General features: G+C 47.3%; 1 protein-coding gene across 2 annotated transcripts in view; it reads left to right on the top strand.

Annotated features, from left to right (window-relative positions):
* The window catches only part of LOC121578119 (serine/threonine-protein kinase 38-like), a 51,628-nt gene that overhangs the window by 28,755 nt on the left and 2,323 nt on the right, over positions 1-20,550 (top strand). For both annotated transcript variants that reach the window (XM_041892229.2, XM_041892228.2), the window contains exons 6-13: positions 1,632-1,755; positions 2,101-2,255; positions 2,566-2,668; positions 18,204-18,265; positions 19,510-19,627; positions 19,779-19,902; positions 20,119-20,214; positions 20,331-20,425. In XM_041892229.2, coding sequence (XP_041748163.1) covers positions 1,632-1,755; positions 2,101-2,255; positions 2,566-2,668; positions 18,204-18,265; positions 19,510-19,627; positions 19,779-19,902; positions 20,119-20,214; positions 20,331-20,425 — 877 coding nt within the window. The remainder of the gene's footprint in view (positions 1-1,631; positions 1,756-2,100; positions 2,256-2,565; positions 2,669-18,203; positions 18,266-19,509; positions 19,628-19,778; positions 19,903-20,118; positions 20,215-20,330; positions 20,426-20,550) is intronic.

Genomic DNA, 20,550 nt, shown 5'->3' with positions numbered 1-20,550 from the left:
ATGGTCTTGTAGCCCATTCCAGGCTTGTGCAGCTCGTTACCTGTATAAAAGACACCTGGGAGCCAGAAATCTTTCTGATTGAGAGGGGGTCAAATACTTATGTCCCTCATTAAAATGCAAATCAATTTATAACATTTTTGACATGCTTTTTTCTGGATTTTTGTTGATGTTATTCTGTCTCTCACTGTTCAAATAAACCTACCATTAAAATTATAGACTGATCATTTCTTTGTCAGTGGGCAAACGTACAAAATCAGCAGGGAATCAAATACTTTTTTCCCTCACTGTAAATATAGGACCAAACACACATCACAACGAGAGACTACACAACACTACATAAAGAGAGACCTAAGATAACAATATAGCATGGCAGCAACACACGACAACACAGCAAGGTAGCAACCCAACATGAAAACAACATGGTAGCAACACAACATGGCAGCAGCACAACATGGTAGCAGCACAAGACATGGTACAAACATTATTGGGCACAGACAACAGCACAAAGGGCAATAAGGTAGAGACAACAATACATCACACGAAGCAGCCACAACTGTCAGTAAGAGTGTCCGTGATTGAGTCTTTGAATGAAGAGAAGGAGATAAAACTGTCCAGTTTGAGTGTTTTTTTTTGCAGCTCGTTCCACTCGCTAGCTACAGCCATAGTTATTTCTGAATGTAGTGCTGAGTGATTAACTGAAATGTCAGAATTTTTTTTGGTTATTAAACAACTAATTGTCCGACATCATTCCAATTACTTGAATTCCGTTGTATAATTTTTTTTATAAGCCCAATGCGCCGTATCTCTGTAGAGAAATCAAATCATTCAGGAGAGAAATCAAGTGAAGTACTATGTGGGACACTGGGCTGAAGGGAGTTGTAGTTTTCATTAAGCAAATATTCAACCTAGTTCAGCTCAGAAACATGGTAATTAAGTACAATGACCGTAATCAATTGCGCCTATTATTTTCGGCTCGGACAGAGATGGATACACTTTTCCGCCTGCTACATTAGGTTAGATACACACAGACCGCATAGACCGCATGAGAGAGGAATGTACACAACACAAAGACGAGAGATAGGGACAGTTCGTGAAAGAATGCCTTATCTACTTTGAAAGACTAGTAAAATGATTTTGTCAGACAGCTCTGCAGCATACTTACGCAGGCTAGCCTAGCTAAATAGGATGACTAATGACAGTACAGAATGGGGAGCACAGAGATAACGTTGTCTGGCTGGCTGGCTGCCACTGCCTGAGCAGAGATTATGACTTTAAGGAATGAAAAATAATAAAGTCATCAAATAAAAACTAAGTGATACACACAACTGAAATATTTTATTTATTAATGTCTGCCCAGTGTGGACCTGACAGAGACGATGGAAAATGTTCAATGTTTTGGCAATTGAATGTTCAATATTTTTAGTTTTGGAATTTCCATGTCATTATTTCGTGATTCATTTAATGTTTAAAAAAATAATCGGAACCAAAATCGAAACCGTGATTCTTAAAAAAAATAATCGAATCGAAAACGAACCAACCTCAAAAAACACTAATCACTCAGCACTAATGAGTGTAGAGAAAATGTGTGTGTGTGTTAATTCTGTGTGATCTGTGTTGTATTTCTATGTTAGGTGGGGCATATCAGGGCTGAGAGGGACATCCTGGTGCAGGCAGACAGTCTGTGGGTGGTCAAGATGTTCTACAGCTTCCAGGACAAGATTAACCTCTACCTACTCATGGAGTTCCTACCTGGAGGTCAGTGGTGGCTGGTGGGAGGAGCTATAGGAGGACGGGCTCATTGTAATGGCTGGAATGGAATTTATGGAACGGTATCAAACACATCAAACATATGGAAACCACATGTTTGACTCCGTTCCATGTATTAAATTCCAGCCATTACAATGAGCTCATCCTCCTATAGCTCCTTCCACCAGCCTCCACTGCTGGAGGTGTGTGTTATGTGTGTGTGTGTGTGTGTGTGTGCATGTTTGCAATCGTGTGTGTGTCCATGTGTGTGTGTGCGTGCATGTTTGCAATCGCATGTGTGTGTGAGTTAGTGTGTGTGTATGATGCTGATGGTCTGTGTGGCACCCCCTGCAGGTGACATGATGACATTGCTGATGAAAAAGGACACTCTGTCAGAGGAGGAGACTCAGTTCTATGTGGCTGAGACGGTCCTGGCCATAGACTCAATACACCAGATGGGCTTCATACACAGAGACATCAAACCTGACAACGTACTGCTGGACTCTAAGGTACACATACACACTACCTGGTTGAAATTACATAATTACAAACAGGTTGAAATCTGGTTGAAATTACATCATTACACACAGACGCGCACACACACACACACACACCACAGGAGGATGACACCAGCATTAGAATGTGGTGATCTGTCTGTCTGTCGACTCTGTCTAGAAGGATAAAACCACACACACACTGTTTCACAGTCGCCACAGGAAGTGTGATTTCAGAAACACTCTCTGGTGTTGTCACGCAGTATTACTAAAACATTCCCAGGAAGTGGTGTATCACAACTAACCGTGTGTGTGTGTGTTCCAGGGCCATGTGAAGCTTTCAGACTTTGGCCTGTGTACAGGGTTGAAGAAAGCCCATCGGACAGAGTTCTACAGGAACCTCAACCACAGCATCTCCAATGACTTCAGTGAGTACAACAATTAAGCCATACTCGATTCATTTCAGTAGATAAAACTATACAACTAATACAACTATACAGTATACAGTGCCTTCAGAAAGTATTCACACCCCTTTTTCCACATTTTGTTGTGTTACAGCCTGAATATACAATTGATTACATTTATATTTGTTTTGTCACTGGCCTACACACAATACCCCATAATGTCAAAGTGGAATAATGTTTTTTGAAATTTTTACAAATTCATTAAAGTATTCAACCCCTTTGTTATGGCAAAATAAGTTCAGGAATACAAATTTGTTTAACAAGTCACATAATAAGTTGCAATAATAGTGTTTAACATGATTTTTGAATGAATACCTCATCTCTGTATCCCACACAAAAAATTATCTGTAAGGTCCCTCAGTCAAGCAGTGATTATCAAACACAGATTCAACCACAAAGACCAGGGAGGTTTTCCAATGACTCGCAAAGAAGGGCACCTATTGGTAGATGGTAAAAATAAAAAAAGCAGACATTGAATATCCCTTTGAGCATGGTGAAGTTATTAATTACACTTTGGATGGTGTATCAATGCACCCAGTCACTACAAAGATACAGGTGTCCTTCCTAACTCTGTTGCCGGAGAGGAAGGAAACCGCTCAGGGATTTCACCATAAGGCCAATGGCGATTTTAAAACAGTTACAGAGTTTAATGGCTGTGATAGGAGAAAACTGAGAATGGATCAACAACATTGTAGTTACTCCACAATACTAACCTAATTGGCAGAGTGAAAAGAAGGAAGCCTGTACAGAATACAAATATTCCAAAACATGCATCCTGTTTGCTAAAAGGCAGTAAAGTAATATTGCAAAACATTTGGCAAAGCAATTCACTTGTTGTCCTGAGTACAAAGTGTTATGTCTGGGGCAAATCCAATGCAACACATTACTAAGTACCACTCTCCATATTTTCAAGCATAGTGGTGGCTGCGTCATGTTATAGGTATGCTTGTAAAGGACTGGGTAGTTTTTCAGGATAAAAAATAAACGGAATGGATTTAAGCACAGGCAAAATCCTAGAGGAAAACCTGGGTCAGTCTGCTTTCCAAACACCAGGCCAAATCTACACTGGAGTTGCTTACCTAGAAGAGTGAATGTTCCTGAGTGGCAGAGTTAGAGTTTTGACTTAAATCTGCTTGAAAATCTATGGCAATACTTGAAAATGTTTGTCTAGCAATGAAGAATTTTGAAAAGGATAATGGGAAAATATTTTGCAATCCAGGTGTGCAAAGCTCTTAGAGACTTACCCAGAAAGACTCACAGCTGTAATTGCTGCCAAAGGTGATTCTAACAGTCAAGACAGTCCAAGATGGCGTAGCAGTGCGGTCGCTTTTATTCATTCTCCTTGTGTAAATATCCCGTTTCTTGTTTTTTTTGGTCTATTTTATATATATTTCTAAATTTTTACTTTTCATTCTTTAACTAAATATACTTTCCTGCAACCCGCCTCACCCAACGTGGAAAGGATTCTATTATTTCTTTATAACTTTCATCAAGAACCGTAAGCTGAAACTAGCTGAAACTAGTGTAGCTGCAACTGAATGGCTACTTGATATTAGTCACCGTTAGCGTCTTCACCACTGTCCGTGGCCTACACTATCCACCAGCCAGCTCTAGCTCTAGCCTGGACAATTCGTCGGCCAGTCTGCACAGCGTGCTATCGACCCAGCGTGCTATCGACCCAGAGCTTATTGGACTTTCTGCCGGAATCACTGGACCCTAGCGCCGGATCATCGCAACCAGCTAGCTAGCTGCAACCTGTTGTTGGCTGATTACCATTGCCCTGTAGCAAGCACCAGTTAGCCTTGAGCTAGCCTCAGGCCCATCTGTTATGTATGGTACGACGTGCTGTACGTCGTACTGTACGTTGTTATGGTTTACGACAGTGTGCTGCGTTACGGATGAATGGGTTGTCAGAATGTGTGGCACATGTCATTAAACGACAGAGTGATGTACAATGTGAAACTGTGCAGATGTCCGTTCTTCTACAACTAGGCTAGATATAACATTGGCGACGAAGATGGCTGAATTCAGTTTACCACCGCCAGCACCATTCCTCGCCGTGCCTGGCGAACCTCCAGTCCCGTGGAATAACTGGCTTGATAGTTTTAACACTTATCTAGAAGCTATGGACTTTTCTACAATCTCCGACAAGCGGAGGACAGCACTGCTCCGTCACTGCCTTGGTACAGAGGGACAGAGGATTTTCAGAGCGCTTGGATCGGCTCCTACATTCACTGCTGCAGTCAGCCTCTTACGGAACCACTTCGCCGGGAAAGAGCGAGTGCTCCTCCGACGCTACCGGCTACGGAAGAGACACCAACGGCCGGGTGAGTCCATTCAAAGCTACGTGGCTAATCTGAGGGATTTGGCTAGCTCTTGTAACTACGGGACACTTCAGGACGAGATCATCAGGGATCAGTTGATAGAGGGGACGTTATGTGAAAAGACAAGGGAGAAACTGCTTTTGGAATCGGATAATTTACAACTAGATGGAGCTATTAAAATAACACTCCAGGTTGAAGCGGCGTTGGAATGCTCTTCTATGCTAACAGACAGCTCTGCAGCATACACTCGGCCCCCAGCCATTCTCACACAGCAGCTTCAGCCCGAGCAGGCGCACTACAACGATCACGCGCTGCGCACGCCCTCCTGCGTCGATAGCTGCATGGACACAGACACCGACATGCCCGTGCAGCAGGCACACAGACAAACAAACAGAAGTAGCTGTGGCAACTGTGGGGCTAGCTCTCACAATTCAAGGGCTTCAAACTGCCCAGCCCGTGGAAAAATATGCAAGAACTGTTCAAAATACAATCACTTTGCGAAAGTGTGTCGTTCTGCCCCTGCTACTAGCTCCACCCAGAACAGGCCCTTAGTTTCATCTCACTCTCAACATGAACACACGGAAATCCGAACCGTCTCCACCAACCATGTGTCATTCAGGACATGCACTATGCAGCTGGGTGAGGTGGGTTTGCCTTTGCTGCTGGATACTGGCGCTGCGGTGTCGTTGCTCAACCTTGCCACTTACTACAAGTTTTTCAGTCACCTACCACTCCAACAGCCCTCCACTGCCCTGTGTGGGTACGGTAGATCCAAGATAGACATTGTAGGCACCCTCCAGGTCCCAGTACACTACGGCACCAAACATCTGCCATCATTCACATTTCATGTTGCAAAGCGGGGTGCCAACCTCCAGGGCCTCGACCTCTTCACAGGCTTGGGATTCACACTGAGAGATGACAGTGGGTCAGCTATCTACCAGGTTACCTGCACATGGCAACAGAACTGGCCGACTCTGTTTGATGGACTGGGCTGCCTCACAGCCTTTACTCACAGGCCCCTAGTGAATCCGGAAGTGACCCCAGTCATGCAGCCCCTGCGGCGCATTCCCTTTGCACTGCGTGATGACGTCACAAAAGATCTCCAGTCACAGTTGGATGCAGGCATCATTGAGCCAGTCAACGCTGCCCCCCTGGATTTCAAACTTGGTCATTGCAACCAAAAAGTCAGGTGGAATCCGGACCTGTGTGGATCTCCGTGCTGTGAACAAGGCCGTTGTCCCGGATAAGTACCCCTTGCCTACAGCTGAGGAGCTGACCGCACAATTCCATGGCTCCACGATCTTCACGAAGCTTGACCTTCGTCAGGGTTATCTTCAGGTACCCCTCCATGCAGCTAGCAGAGACCTCACGGCCTTTGTCACACATGCTGGCGTGTTCAGATATACACGCATGCCTTTTGGACTTAGCTCCGCCCCCAGCTGCTTCCAGAAGGTGATGAGCACCATCCTCGCTGGAATACCTGGGGTGGCGGTCTATCTGGATGACATCGTGGTCCACGGCCCTGACTTCCACATCCATGATTATCGACTCCACAGAGTATTCAGTGCTCTACTCGGAACAACCTGACCCTTAACGGTGGAAAGTGCACCTTTGCAGCTCCAGCCGTCGAGTTTGTGGGCTTCCGCCTGTCGGCCAAAGGCATTGCCCCACTCATGTCGAACATTGAAGCCGTCCACCGGATCCCGGAACCGACCTCAGCCTCTCAGGTGGCCTCATTCTTGGGCATGACAGCTTACTACCTCCGGTTTCTGCCCCACTACTCTCAGACCACAGCGCCCCTTCGCCAGCTCCTCAAGAAGGATGAGCCATGGGCCTGGACGGCAGCCTGCTCAGACGCGGTCCGGCTCACTGAAGAGCCAGCTCACCACAGCCCCAGTCTTGGCTCACTTTGACCCCGTCTGCCACACCATTGTCACATGTGACGCCTCAGCTGGAGCACTAGGAGCTGTCCTCTCACAGCTGCAGAATGGCATTGAGAGGCCCGTCGCCTTCGCCTCAAGGGCGCTGAGCCCCACAGAACAACGGTACTCTGTGGGCGAACGAGAAGCACTGGCCTGTGTCTGGGCGTGCGAAAGGTGGCACCTCCACCTATATGGCCGTCTGTTCACACTCCGAACCGACCACCAGTCCCTCACAACGCTACTGTCAGCATCAGGAACTGGCCACAAGCCACTTCGGCTGCACAGATGGGCCGACCGCCTCAGACAGTATGACTATCAGCTGAAGTTCACTCCGGGAGGGATAACGTGGTGGCAGACCTCCTCTCACGCTCCTTTGACGCTCCTACTCCGACCGTCTTGCCAGACGACAACGAAACAGAGCTTGTACAAATGCTCTACGCTCCTCTTCAGTCAGTCGTCTCACTGGAGGAGCTGAAGCAAGCATCGGAACAGGATCCCACACTGTCTACCCTGCGCACCTACATACGCACTGGATGGCCAGCACGTGTGCCGGAAGAGCTGGCGACTTTCGCCAGAGTGAAGCACGAACTTTCTTGCTGGGAAGAAGTCTGTGTCTCTCGAGGGTTTTGCACTGTGGTCCCGAGTGGCCTGCGTGCGCGTGTTCTATCCATGGCGCACGAGGGTCACTTGGGCATAGTGAAGGTCAAACAGCGATGTCGAGACCTTGTGTGGTGGCCAGGCATCGACCACGACATTGAAGCCCTGGTCAGGGATTGTGCTGCATGCCTCCTCAGTGGGAAAACAGGACAGTCCGCCCCACCCCCCCTGCAGCCTCTCGCATGGCCGTCCCACCCCTGGGAGCACATCCAACTGGACATCTGTGGCGAGATCCATGGACACGCAGTCCCTGAACCATCAGCGCTTCCTGGTGGTGGTGTATGACCTCCACTCTAAGTGGCCAGAAGTGGTTCCTGTCGGAACTGTCACAGCACAGGCCATCGTGGACATCCTAGACAGCCTGTTCACAAGGTGGGGCCTACCCCTCACCCTTACCACGGACAATGGGCCCCAGCTAACATTTACATTTACATTTTAGTCATTTAGCAGACGCTCTTATCCAGAGCGACTTACAGTTAGTGAGTGCATACATTATTTTATTTTTCATACTGGCCCCCCGTGGGAATAGAACCCACAACCCTGGCGTTGCAAGCGCCATGCTCTACCAACTGAGCTACACGGGACTATATAAATATATCTCTCAGACTCAATGCACAAAGTGATCATATAGTGTAAATGTGTTGTGTTTAGAAAATAACAAAAATAATAGTCTCTGTAATAGTCTAAATTAATGCAATTTCCTCCTTAAACGTTTCAAATAAAGCCTGAACTCCACCATATAGACCTTAAGGATAATTATGAACGTGGTTTCATTTGGAAATACTAATTGTATTTGTGTACGCTCAGGTTGACCTTCCCACAGAATCGACCACATACTTATGCTAATATGTTCAGTCTCCCCAAAAAGCTTGTCCATTTCATGTAACATCCATAAAGATTCTATGTGCTTTATTTCTCCAACATGCCAAGTCCAATTTCCTGGGTATAAACTCTTTCCATTCTGTGAGACATTAATCAAGTTGTGATTTTGCGTGCAAATGGAACGTCCATAGCGCTGGAATCGCCCATTTCAGTAGAATTACCCGTTAAAATCACACATCAGTTCAAAAGAAAGAGATATTCAGAGACATTGATTCAACAACTACATAGTTTGTGCCCCTGTTTTTAAGACAGTACTCACTGGTGTTAATCTGATCTCCATTCATCTCCTCTTCCTCCTCCAATGTGACAGTAATCTCCCCCTCCTCATTCACTCCAAAAACTTGTTCCATTTCTTTTACTAATACAGTCATATCCTCCTCTTTCACTACAAAAACGGCATTCTCTTGTTTCTCTTCCTCTTTCACTCTGAAGGCTTCTTCTTCCTCTTCTTTCACTGTAACAGCTTCACCCTCTACTTCTGTTTTAACTGTAACAGCCTCCTCTTCCTTCTCCTCTTTCACGAGAGTTTCTTTCTCCGTCCAGCAGACCTCCTCTTCTTTAGCAGGGTGGAAGTAGCTTAGTGAACTCATGGTCGGAGATGTTAACTAGCTAGTTAGCATTAGCGACTAGCCTAGTGCTAGGCTAATTTAACCAGCCAGCTAACTGACTAACAACGTAAATATTAAATGGAGTAACTAGTAAAGACGCAGACAGTGTGTTTAAAACACTGATGTTAATACAAACCAAATGGTCTACAGAGCTTCAATGTTTCGGTTTATGTTAGCAAGCAAGCTACCGAGGTGGTTGAATCAGCCGTTTTGTTGTTGAAGACCACTAGATTATACGTCACGCAAGAAGCGCCACCTGAAAGACGCATATCGCCATCTGCTGACTGGAGTGGATAACACAGTTCTCGCCTCTGCCGAGTTCTCCTCATATCTCAGCAACAAGGGAATCAAACACATCCGCACGGCCTACTACAACCCACAAGCTAACGGAGGGGTGGAACGCTTCAACCAAACGCTGAAGAACGGCATCAGAGCGCACCTGGTCCAGGGGTGCACGTTCCAAACTGCTTTGAATCAAACGCTAATGCACTACAGAGCAAGCAAACACACAACAACACAGGTCTCCCCGGCATCCCTCATGCTAGGTCGTGAGATGGAACTGCCACTGGACAGACTCAGAACACAGAGAGTAGCAGAACCGCGACTAGGCGCACCCAAGAACAGCAGGCAGTGACCAGGCACCAAAGAGCAATGAAACAGCGTTTTGACAAGGCACACAGGGTGAAGAAGTTGATCATCCAAGTGTCAGACTGGGTCCGAGCCCGACGGCCTCAGCGGTGCAACAAAATGGCCTCATTCTGGTCGGACCCCTTGCAGGTCAGTCGACAACTGGGGCCCGCCACATTCATGATGAGCAATGGATCACGCTGGCACGCCAGCCGCCTCAGAAAAGTCCCTGCCCCTCAAGGAACACGAAGGCACACAAAACAGACATGCAGGCCAGAGACGCCACCGGATGGACCTCCTCCACCACTACCACCTGAGCCCCAGCCTCTGTGGGTTCCCCAAGGGCCAGAGCCACAAGCGGTGGCGGTTGAAGAAAGGCCTATGCGGGTACGAACTCGCCCTGCTTATCTGGGGGACTACTTAACCTCTTTTCATTCTTAGGCTCCGTTAGGTGTCTTAGTCAACCTCCAGGTTAATGGACTGAACTGGCTAGTTTGGAGAGTCCATCCGTTTAAGGGTTAATGTTTATTTCTTACAGGTATCACTCTAGGTTCTTGCCCTATGGACATTTTATATATGGTACCAGTCCCTGGTTTTGGAAAGGGGGGGGAAATGTTATGTATGGTACGATGTGCTGTACGTCGTACTGTACGTTGTTATGGTTTACGACAGTGTGCTGCGTTACGGATGAATGGGTTGTCAGAATGTGTGGCACATGTCATTAAACGACAGAGTGATGTACAATGTGAAACTGTGCAGATGTCCGTTCTTCTACAACTAGGCTAGATATAACACCATCTCCCGGCTATCTACCTCTCTGTCAACCGGACGGGACCTCCTAGTGTTGACACTGAGCCCCGCCGATCCAACACGACTGGTTTGCCGACGAAATAGTCTGATGTGGTTTCAACAGGCTTCCCGTTGCGACGACCACGAAGTTCCATCTGCCAGCCCCGGCCCGCTAGCACACGCAAACTACAACTGTGCTCCCTGCTAGCTGTGCTGAAGCACCAATTTGAACTGCTCTCGGACTCACATATTGCTGTTCACTGGACCTTATGATCACTCAGCTGCACAGCTGATGCCTGCTGGACTGCTCCTTTACACGGTACCCTGTCCTGTTTATTCTGTTTAGCCTTAGCCCAAACGTTATCGCTATTTCCAGTTGTTGTCTTAGCTCTCTCTAATAACACCTGTGACTGCTTTATGCCTCTCTCCCATGTCAATTATGCCTTGCCTATTGCTGTTTGGGTTAGTTCTTATTATACAATTTCACTGTAGAACCCCTAGTCCCTCTCAAACTGCCTCAAATAGTTCCTTTGTTCCACCCCCCATACACGCCGAGACCGGCTCAATCGGTGCCTCCAGTGACGCTATCTCTTTCATTGTTACCCAACGCTTAGGGTTACCTGAACTGTACTCATATCCTTCCATATCCTTTTCTGTACATAATGCCCTGAATCTTTTCTACAACGCCCGGAGAACTGCCCCCTTTATTCTATGTACCCAACGCACTAGAAGACCAGTTCTTAAAGCCTTTAGTCATATCCTTATTCTAGTCCTCCTCTGTTCCTCTGGTGATGTAGAGGCTAACCCAGGCCCTGCAGCCCCCAGTATCACTCCTACTCCCCAGGAGCTATCATTTGTTGACTTCTGTAACCGTAAAAGTCTTGGTTTCCTGCATGTAAATATCAGAAGCCTCCTTCCTAAGTTTGAGTTATTCACTGCGTTAGCACACTCCGCCAACCCTGATGTTCTAGCAGTGTCTGAATCCTGGCTTAGGAAGGCCACCAAAAATTCTGAAATTTCCATCCCCAACTATAACATTTTCCGTCTAGATAGAACTGCCAAAGGGGGTGGAGTTGCAATCTACTGTAGAGATAGCCTGCAGAGCTCTATCATACTATCCAGGTCTGTGCCCAAACAGTTTGAGCTTCTACTTCTAAAAATCCACCTTTCCAGAAATAAATCTCTCACTGTTGCCGCTTGCTACAGACCCCCTCAGCCCCCAGCTGTGCCCTGGACACCATATGTGAATTGATTGCCCCCATCTATCCTCAGAGTTCGTACTGCTTGGTGACCTAAATTGGGATATGCTTAACACCCCGGCCATCCTACAATCTAAACTAGATGCCCTCAATCTCACACAAATTATCAACGAACCTACCAGGTACAACCCTAAATCCGTAAACATGGGTACCCTCATAGATATCATCCTGACTAACTTACCCTCTAAATACACCTCCGCTGTCTTCAACCAGGATCTCAGCGATCACTGCCTTATTGCCTGCGTCCGTAACGGGTCCGCGGTCAAACGACCACCCCTCATCACTGTCAAACGCTCCCAAAAACACTTCAGCGAGCAGGCCTTCCTAATTGACCTGGCCCAGGTATCCTGGATGGATATAGATCTCATTCCGTCAGTAGAGGATGCCTGGTTGTTCTTTAAAAGTAATTTCCTCTCAATCTTAAATAAACATGCCCCATTCAAAAATACAGAACTAAGAACAGATATAGCCCCTGGTTCTCCTCAGACTTGACTGCCCTTGACCAGCACAAAAACATCCTGTGGCGTACTGCATTAGCATCAAATAGCCCCCGCGATATGCAACTTTTCAGGGAAGTTAGGAACCAATATACACAAGCAGTTAGGAAAGCAAAGGCTAACTTTTTTCAAACAGAAATTTGCATCCTGTAGCACTAACTCCAAAAAGTTTTGGGACACTGTAAAGTCCATGGAAAATAAGAGCACTTCCTCCCAGCTGCCCACTGCACTGAGGCTAGGAAACACTATCACCACCGATAAATCTACAATAATCGAGAATTTCAACAAGCATTTTGCTACGGCTGGCCATGCTTTCCACCTGGCTACCACTACCCCGGCCACCAGCTCTGCACCCTCCGCTGCAACTTGCCCATGCCCCCCCCCGCTTCTCCTTCACACAAATCCAGACAGCTGATGTTCTGAAAGAGCTGCAAAATCTGGACCCCTACAAATCATCTGGGCTAGACAATCTGGACCCTTTCTTTCTAAAACTAGCCGCCGAAATTGTCGCAACCCCTATTACTAGTGTGACGTCACGAGAGGCTACACAGCTTTCAGCGGGATTGCTCAAGTAGTGCAAGGAGACAAGGTTCAAACAAAACAAGGATTTTATTATAGGTCTTGGGAAATTAACGAAAATATAACAAAATTCTGTTCTCTTGTGGCTCTTTAAGGGTTAACAGTTCAGGGATGTCTCTTCCACATCCAAAGTCATAATTCTCACTCGCTCAGATAACTTTTCCCCAGCCTTACTGTAGTCCACGTTGCAGCTAGTGGCCAACCCAGCAAAAAGTCCTTCCAAATGTCTCTCACGTATTTCCACAGGTGCATATATCCAAAGGTGAGTATTTCCCAAAGGTAAGTATCTCCAAATCCTTATATTCCTCATGGAAGTGGACGTGCAGCACTCTTGTCCTCCAGAGAGCCCAGGTTGGAGACTGTGTCTCTTCACCCCCCACACACTCCCTCAGTGTGTCTCTTCCCTTCCACAAACCTTCAGCTCATCAGCTCCTGATTTGTTTCAGCTGCGTGGGAAGATTGGCCATAGAGGGGTGGAGTTCCCGACCATACCAGCAGATGGAGCCATAGCTGTCTGGGTTTTGCAGCCACCTCAGGGGGATGTAACGTCCCTCCAGGACACAGCCTCTCGTGACATCACACATCCCCCTCCTCGGGACCGACGTCCTCGTCGGGGTAAAGGCAGCGAAGAAGGCATCACGCCGGGAGAGGGCGTCCGCATTGCCGTGGTGCTTGCCAGACTGCTCTCTCTTCAACTCCTCCAACTCTAGGACCAGGGACTCAGCCTCCTGTTGTCTCTCCTTGAGTTTCTTACTGAACGCATCAGCCTTGGTTTTAGCAGAGTTTAGCTTCTGTTGAGCCGCTTTCAGTTCCTTCTCTCTCTCTGCCTCCGCATTCTTCATCTTGTTCTCCAACACCTTGTACTTCTCCTCTGCCTTCTTCTGGACCTCCTTACACTCCTCGATGGTCCTGCGCAGCCTCTCCAGCTCCTCCTGTTGCTTATGGAAGGAGCTCTGTTGGAGTTTAGCCTGGAGGATATCTAACTCTTCTGTCTTCATGTCTAACTGTTGCTTTAACAAACGATACCTCTCAGCGGTCCCCTTCAGACCAGACAGTTCTTTGTCCAGATTCTGTAGCTCCGTCTCTGTGTCGGTCTGGGCACCTGCCATCCCTATCAGAGCCCGGGCGGGAGTGAGTAATTCGGAGGATTGCACCGGAGCCTTCCCAGGATGAGTCTTGCCTCTCCGTTTCCGAGGTACTCGGGTTATCCTCTCCTGAGACTCTCTCCAGAGTGGGTAAAAGGCTGGGCAGTCTCGTCCAATTAGGACAGGGACGGGGAGGGAATCAACCACCCCCGCCGTCGTGTGTATGGTTCCCCGTGTGCTGGTCATTGTAAGTTCAGTAATGGGGTATTCTCTGGTGTCCCCATGGACACAGGAAACTGGGAGGACTTTCCCCGGGGTCAGACACGTTGGGCCCACCAAATCCTTACGCACCAGGGTGGCCCGGCTACCAGAATCCAGTAAGGCCTCCACATCATGGTGATTCACAGTTACCGGGCAGGTGGGGGGTCGATCTGGGCCGCCATCTACGACTCCCAAGAGCGAGGCAAAACGGTGTGTGGGTGCTGAGCTGGAGGACTCCGCAGTGGGCATAGGTTCATCGGCTGGTTTCCCACACTGCCAGGAGATATGTCCCATCTCCCCACACCGGTAACACTGTCGAGTTTCCCCCTCCTGGTGTACTCTTCTTGGACCCGCCTGGTTTCTGGCTCCCCCCTGGAGCCGGGATAAGTCCTGACGTGGCTGGGTTCGAGACCTTGGGGTCCTTTGGACGGGTTCTTCCCATTTGTGGTGGGGCCGCACTCCTGGGGTCTTTTCGGGAAGCATTCAGCATCTCCGCTGTGGCCTGGTACTTTTCCACAGCTTCCACGGTCAGATCAGCCGTGGTCAAGGCCTGTTGACTGATGACCCGTTTTGCCTCATAAGGCAGGGGCGCGTGAGGTAACGATCCACCACAACGGCCTCCACCACCGCCGCTGCTGTATTCCTCTGCGGATCCAGCCATTTCCTTGCGATTCGGACAAGTTCATGCATCTGCGCCCGAGGAGGTTGGTCTGGTTGGAAGGTCCAGCTGTGAAAGCGCTGGGCCATACCAAACTTTGTGAGTCCATATCTGCTGAGGATCTCAGACTTCAGGGCATCATAGTCAGTAACCTGGTCAGGGCCCAGGTCCCGGACAGCATTCAGCGATTCCCCGGTTAGAAAGGGGGGCTAACAGACCAACCCACTGTTGCTTGGGCCAGGCTTCCCTAGTGGCCGTGGCCTCAAAGGCATGCAGGTATGCCTCAATGTCATCGGTAGCTCCCATCTTAGATATAAAGTCACTTGCCTTTATTGGGCGGGTATTTTGGACCACCCTCTGTCTCTGCAACTGCAATTCCTCTGCCTTCAGAAGGTTGGCTTTCTTTTGCTCCTCCAAGAGAGCCACGTTTGCTTGCATCTGGGCTTGCTGGCCAGCAACAAGGGCTTTCAATATGTCCTCCATTTCAGTCGGCGGGGAGCCTACGGCCAACTTGGAAAACTGGGTGATCAAACCTTCGGTATCCTCCTCTGACATGCACTATTAACGCTTGAGCGTGCCCGTATTCTCCACCATCTGTGACGTCACGAGAGGCTACACAGCTTTCAGCGGGGTTGCTCAAGTAGTGCAAGGAGACAAGGTTCAAACAAAACAAGGATTTTATTATAGGTCTTGGGAAATTAACGAAAATATAACAAAATTCTGTTCTCTTGTGGCTCTTTAAGGGTTAACAGTTCAGGGATGTCTCTTCCACATCCAAAGTCATAATTCTCACTCGCTCAGATAACTTTTCCCCAGCCTTACTGTAGTCCACGTTGCAGCTAGTGGCCAACCCAGCAAAAAGTCCTTCCAAATGTCTCTCACGTATTTCCACAGGTGCATATATCCAAAGGTGAGTATTTCCCAAAGGTAAGTATCTCCAAATCCTTATATTCCTCATGGAAGTGGACGTGCAGCACTCTTGTCCTCCAGAGAGCCCAGGTTGGAGACTGTGTCTCTTCACCCCCCACACACTCCCTCAGTGTGTCTCTTCCCTTCCACAAACCTTCAGCTCATCAGCTCCTGATTTGTTTCAGCTGCGTGGGAAGATTGGCCATAGAGGGGTGGAGTTCCCGACCATACCAGCAGATGGAGCCATAGCTGTCTGGGTTTTGCAGCCACCTCAGGGGGATGTAACGTCCCTCCAGGACACAGCCTCTCGTGACATCACACTAGCCTGTTCAACCTCTCTTTCGTAACGTCTGAGATCCCCAGAGATTGGAAAGCTGCCGCGGTCATCCCCCTCTTCAAAGGGGGTGACACTCTAGATCCAAACTGTTACAGACCCATATCCATCCTGCCCTGCCTTTCAAAAGTTTTTGAAAGCCAAGTCAACAAACAGATCACCGACCATTTCGAATCCCACCGTACCTTCTCCGCTATGCAATCCGGTTTCCGAGCTGGTCATGGGTGCACTTCAGCCACGCTCAAGGTCCTAAACGATATTATAACCGCGATCGATAATAGACAGTACTGTGCAGCCGTTTTCATTGACCTGGCCAAGGCTTTCGACTCTGTCAACCACCGCATTCTTATTGGCAGACTAAATACCCTTGGTTTCTCAAATGACTGCCTCGCCTGGTTCACCAACTACTTCTCAGATAGAGTTCAATGTGTCAAATCGGAGGGCCTGTTGTCTGGACCTATGGCAGTCTCTATGGGGGTGCCACAGGGTTCAATTCTTGGGCCGACTCTTTTCTCTGTGTATATCAATGACGTCGCTCTTGCTGCTGGTGACTCTCAGATCCACCTCTACGCAGACGACACCATTTTGTATACATCTGGCCCTTCATTGGACTCTGTGTTAACAAACCTCCAAACGAGCTTCAATTCCATACAACACTCCTTCAGTAGCCTCCAACTGCTCTTAAACACTAGTAAAACTAAATGCATGCTCTTCAACCGAACGCTGCTTGCACCCGCCCACCCGACTAGAATCACTACTCTCGACGGGTCTGACCTAGAGTATGTGGACAACTACAAATATCTAGGTGTCTGGTTAGACTGTAAACCCTCCTTCCAGACTCACATTAAGAATCTCCAATCCAAAGTTAAATCTAGAATCGGTTTCCTATTTCGCAACAAAGCCTCCTTCACTCATGCTGCCAAACATGCCCTCGTAAAACTGACTATCCTACCGATCCTTGACTTCGGCGATGTCATTTACAAAATAGCCTCCAACACTCTACTCAGCAAATTGGATGTAGTCTATCACAGTGCCATCCGTTTTGTCTCCAAAGCCCCATATAATACCCACCACTGTGACCTGTACGCTCTTGTTGGCTGGTCCTCACTACATATTCGTCGCCAAACCCACTGGCTCCAGGCCATCTATAAATCACTGCTAGGCAAATCCCCGCCTTATCTTAGCTCATTGGTCACCATAGCAACACCCACCCGTAGTCTGCGCTCCAGCAGGCATATCTCACTGGTCATCCCCAAAGCCAACACCTCCTTTGGCCGCAATTCCTTCCAGTTCTCTGCTGCCAATGACTGGAACGAAATGCAAAAATCTCTGAAGCTGGAGACACTTATCTCCCTCACTAACTTTAAGCATCAGTTGTCAGAGCACCTTACCGATCACTGCACCTGTACACAGCCCATCTGAAATTAGCCCGCCCAACTACCTCATCCCTATATTGTTATTTATTTTGCTCATTTGTACCCCAGTATCTCTATTTGCACATCATCTCTTGCACATCTATCATTCCAGTGTTAATACTAATTGTAATTATTTTTGCACTATAGCCTATTTATTGCCTTACCTCCATAACTTGCTACATTTGCACACACTGTATATATATGTATTTCTGTTGTAGTTTTGACTTTGTTTTGTTTTACCCCATATGTAACTCTGTGTTGTTGTTTTTATCGCACTGCTTTGCTTTATCTTGGCCAGGTCGCAGTTGTAAATGAGAACTTGTTCTCAACTGGTTTACCTGGTTAAATAAAGGTTAAATAAAAAAAATAAAAAAAATAACATGTATTGACTCAGGGGTGTGAATACCTATGTAAATTATATATTTCTGTTTTTCATTTTCAATAAATCTGCAAACATTTCTAAAAACATGTTTTCACATTTTCATTATGGGGAATTGTTTATAAATGAGTGAGAAAAAAACAATATTTCAGTCATTTTGAATTCAGGCTGACACACAACAAAATGTGGAATAAGTCAAGGGGTATGAATACTTTCTGAAGGCACTGTATTTGTCATGATTTGTCATACATTTTCCACCTATGTGTGTAGCTGTAATTTAGTTGTGCCTAAGAGTAATTATTTCTTCTCTACAGCATCTCAGTACATGAACTCCAAGAGGAAAGCAGAGACCTGGAAGAGGAACAGACGACAGCTGGTGAGTGTCATAGAGCTCTGGCTACCTTCAGTCACTACTCTGCTGGAGGATGGGTCTTTACCTTAAACCTCCTCATAAACACAACAGGGATGACTGTAGTTGTTAATGGTATAAGGTTTCCCAATTACCTCTGTTTTTTAAATGTGTTGGTTGTCTGTTGTGTTCATTTACTCATAGGAAAAAAAGTGTTATCTCATGTGAAAGAGGAAAGCTGCTCCAAAAAAATGAATTTTGTCATGCTAGAGAGCCTATTGTTCTGTATAGACTAGAGTCACTAGATGAAGTGAGGAAGGCCAGCGTAGGAGCGGAGATACAGTACACATCTGGTGTGCAGGTGGTTGGAGTCCTGTCCCTGTAAGGGGATATACAGCACACTTACTGTTATGCAGCGTCAGTAACATTTCCGCAGCAAGTGTATGGCATGGTTAGAGCAACATCTGTGGTCGACTCCATTTTAATTTGTTCAATTCAGGACTTTGCTGGAAATGCACATTTAACTTGTGAGCTCCAGGTTGTTTTACTGTTTGGGCTGTGGCTAAAGCAGGGTGTTCCCAGTCTAAATGTGGCGCAAGTTCGCACATATATTATGACGGGATTTTGACGTTTTGGTTTGTTCTGATGTTTGGCTGGTTTTTTTCCGACTAAGACCCCTCAACATTTATTATAGATTTCTTGAATTATCTAAGATTAATTCGGACTATTTTGAGCAGTTGTTACTGGCTATGTTGTTGCTACGGCGTCTCAAGAGGGACATACAGTAATATTGCAGTAAGAACCTAGTCTGCAGGCACCTTAACCCTCTCTCCTCTTCTCTCCCTCTCTCCTTTCCCCTCTCTCCTCTCCCTCTCTCCTCTCCCCTCTTCTCTCCCTCTCTCCTTTCCCCTCTCTCCTCTCCTCTCCTCTCCCTCTCCTCTCCCTCTCTCCTCTCTCCTCTCTCTCTTCTTCCCCCTCTCTCCTCTCCCTCTCTCTTTCCCCTCTCTCCTCTCCTCTCCCTCTCTCTTTCCTCCACTCTCCTGCTCTCCTTTCCCCCTCTCCTCTCCCTCTCTCCTCTCCTCTCCCTCTCTCCTCTCCCTCTCTCCTTTCCCCCCTCTCCTCTCCTCTCCCTCTCTCCTTTCCCCCCTCTCCTCTCCCGCTCTCTTTCCTCCACTCTCCCTCTCTCCTTTCCCCCCTCTCCTCTCCCTCTCTCCTTTCCCCCCTCTCCTCTCCCTCTCTCATTTCCCTTCTCTCCTCTCACCCTCTCTCAGGCATTCTCCACTGTGGGAACTCCAGACTACATTGCCCCAGAAGTGTTCATGCAGACCGGATACAACAAGCTCTGTGATTGGTGGAGCCTGGGGGTCATCATGTATGAGATGTTGATTGGTAGGAGGGATATCTGTTGATTGCAAACGCAGGCCCTAACTTAAGAGTGGCATTAGCAACTGAAACCTTTGCGTAAATCATGCATTGATGTCAGTTCGATGCAAGTTATGATTGAATTAGGATTACTGTCTAAATGTCCCTGTCTCTTCAGGCTACCCCCCGTTCTGTTCGGAGACGCCCCAGGAAACCTATAAGAAAGTGATGAACTGGAAGGAGACTCTGGTGTTCCCTCCAGAAGTACCTATCTCAGAGAGGGCCAAGGACCTCATCCTCAGGTCAGCACCAGTACTACATATCAACATGTTCAAAAAGAGAGCCAGATTAATAAACAGTCTATAGCTTACTGTACAGCATGTTGCTCTAGAGAAGAATGAACATCAACTAAGTGGTTACAATGTCATCTCAAGCTAATTCTGTATCTATGGCAGGCACACTTCTATATCCCTCTGTGGTTGTTCTCAGGATCTAAATGTGTGTATTTTACTGCTTAGGTTCTGCTGTGAGGGAGATCATCGGATCGGGGCAACAGGAGTGGAGGAGATCAAGAGAAACCTGTTCTTTGAGGGAGTCGATTATGACCACATCAGGTACACAGGGACTACTAACAAGGAACAGTTTATATCCAAATCAATGAGGTTTTTATACCTCAGTGACCCAAAGGTCCAGGCCTCACTACAGTTTTTGCATTTGTCACCCAACACAGGGAGAGACCTGCAGCGATCCCAATTGAGATCAAAAGCATCGATGACACGTCAAACTTCGATGAGTTCCCTGAGTCAGACATCCTTTCACCCACAGGTGAGAGAAAGACATTTTCAGCAGAAACAATTTTCCTGTGTCTCTGTTTATTATTATTCTGACTGTGTGTGTGTGGTTGTACAGTACACCCTGTGACTATCAACTATAAAGCTCTCTCCCTCTCC

The sequence above is a fragment of the Coregonus clupeaformis genome, chromosome 12 (genome assembly GCF_020615455.1).
Source record: "Coregonus clupeaformis isolate EN_2021a chromosome 12, ASM2061545v1, whole genome shotgun sequence".
Lineage (NCBI taxonomy): Eukaryota > Metazoa > Chordata > Actinopteri > Salmoniformes > Salmonidae > Coregonus > Coregonus clupeaformis.
The sequence above is the reverse complement of the archived record's forward strand: the minus strand, read 5'-3'. Positions and strand labels throughout refer to the sequence as shown.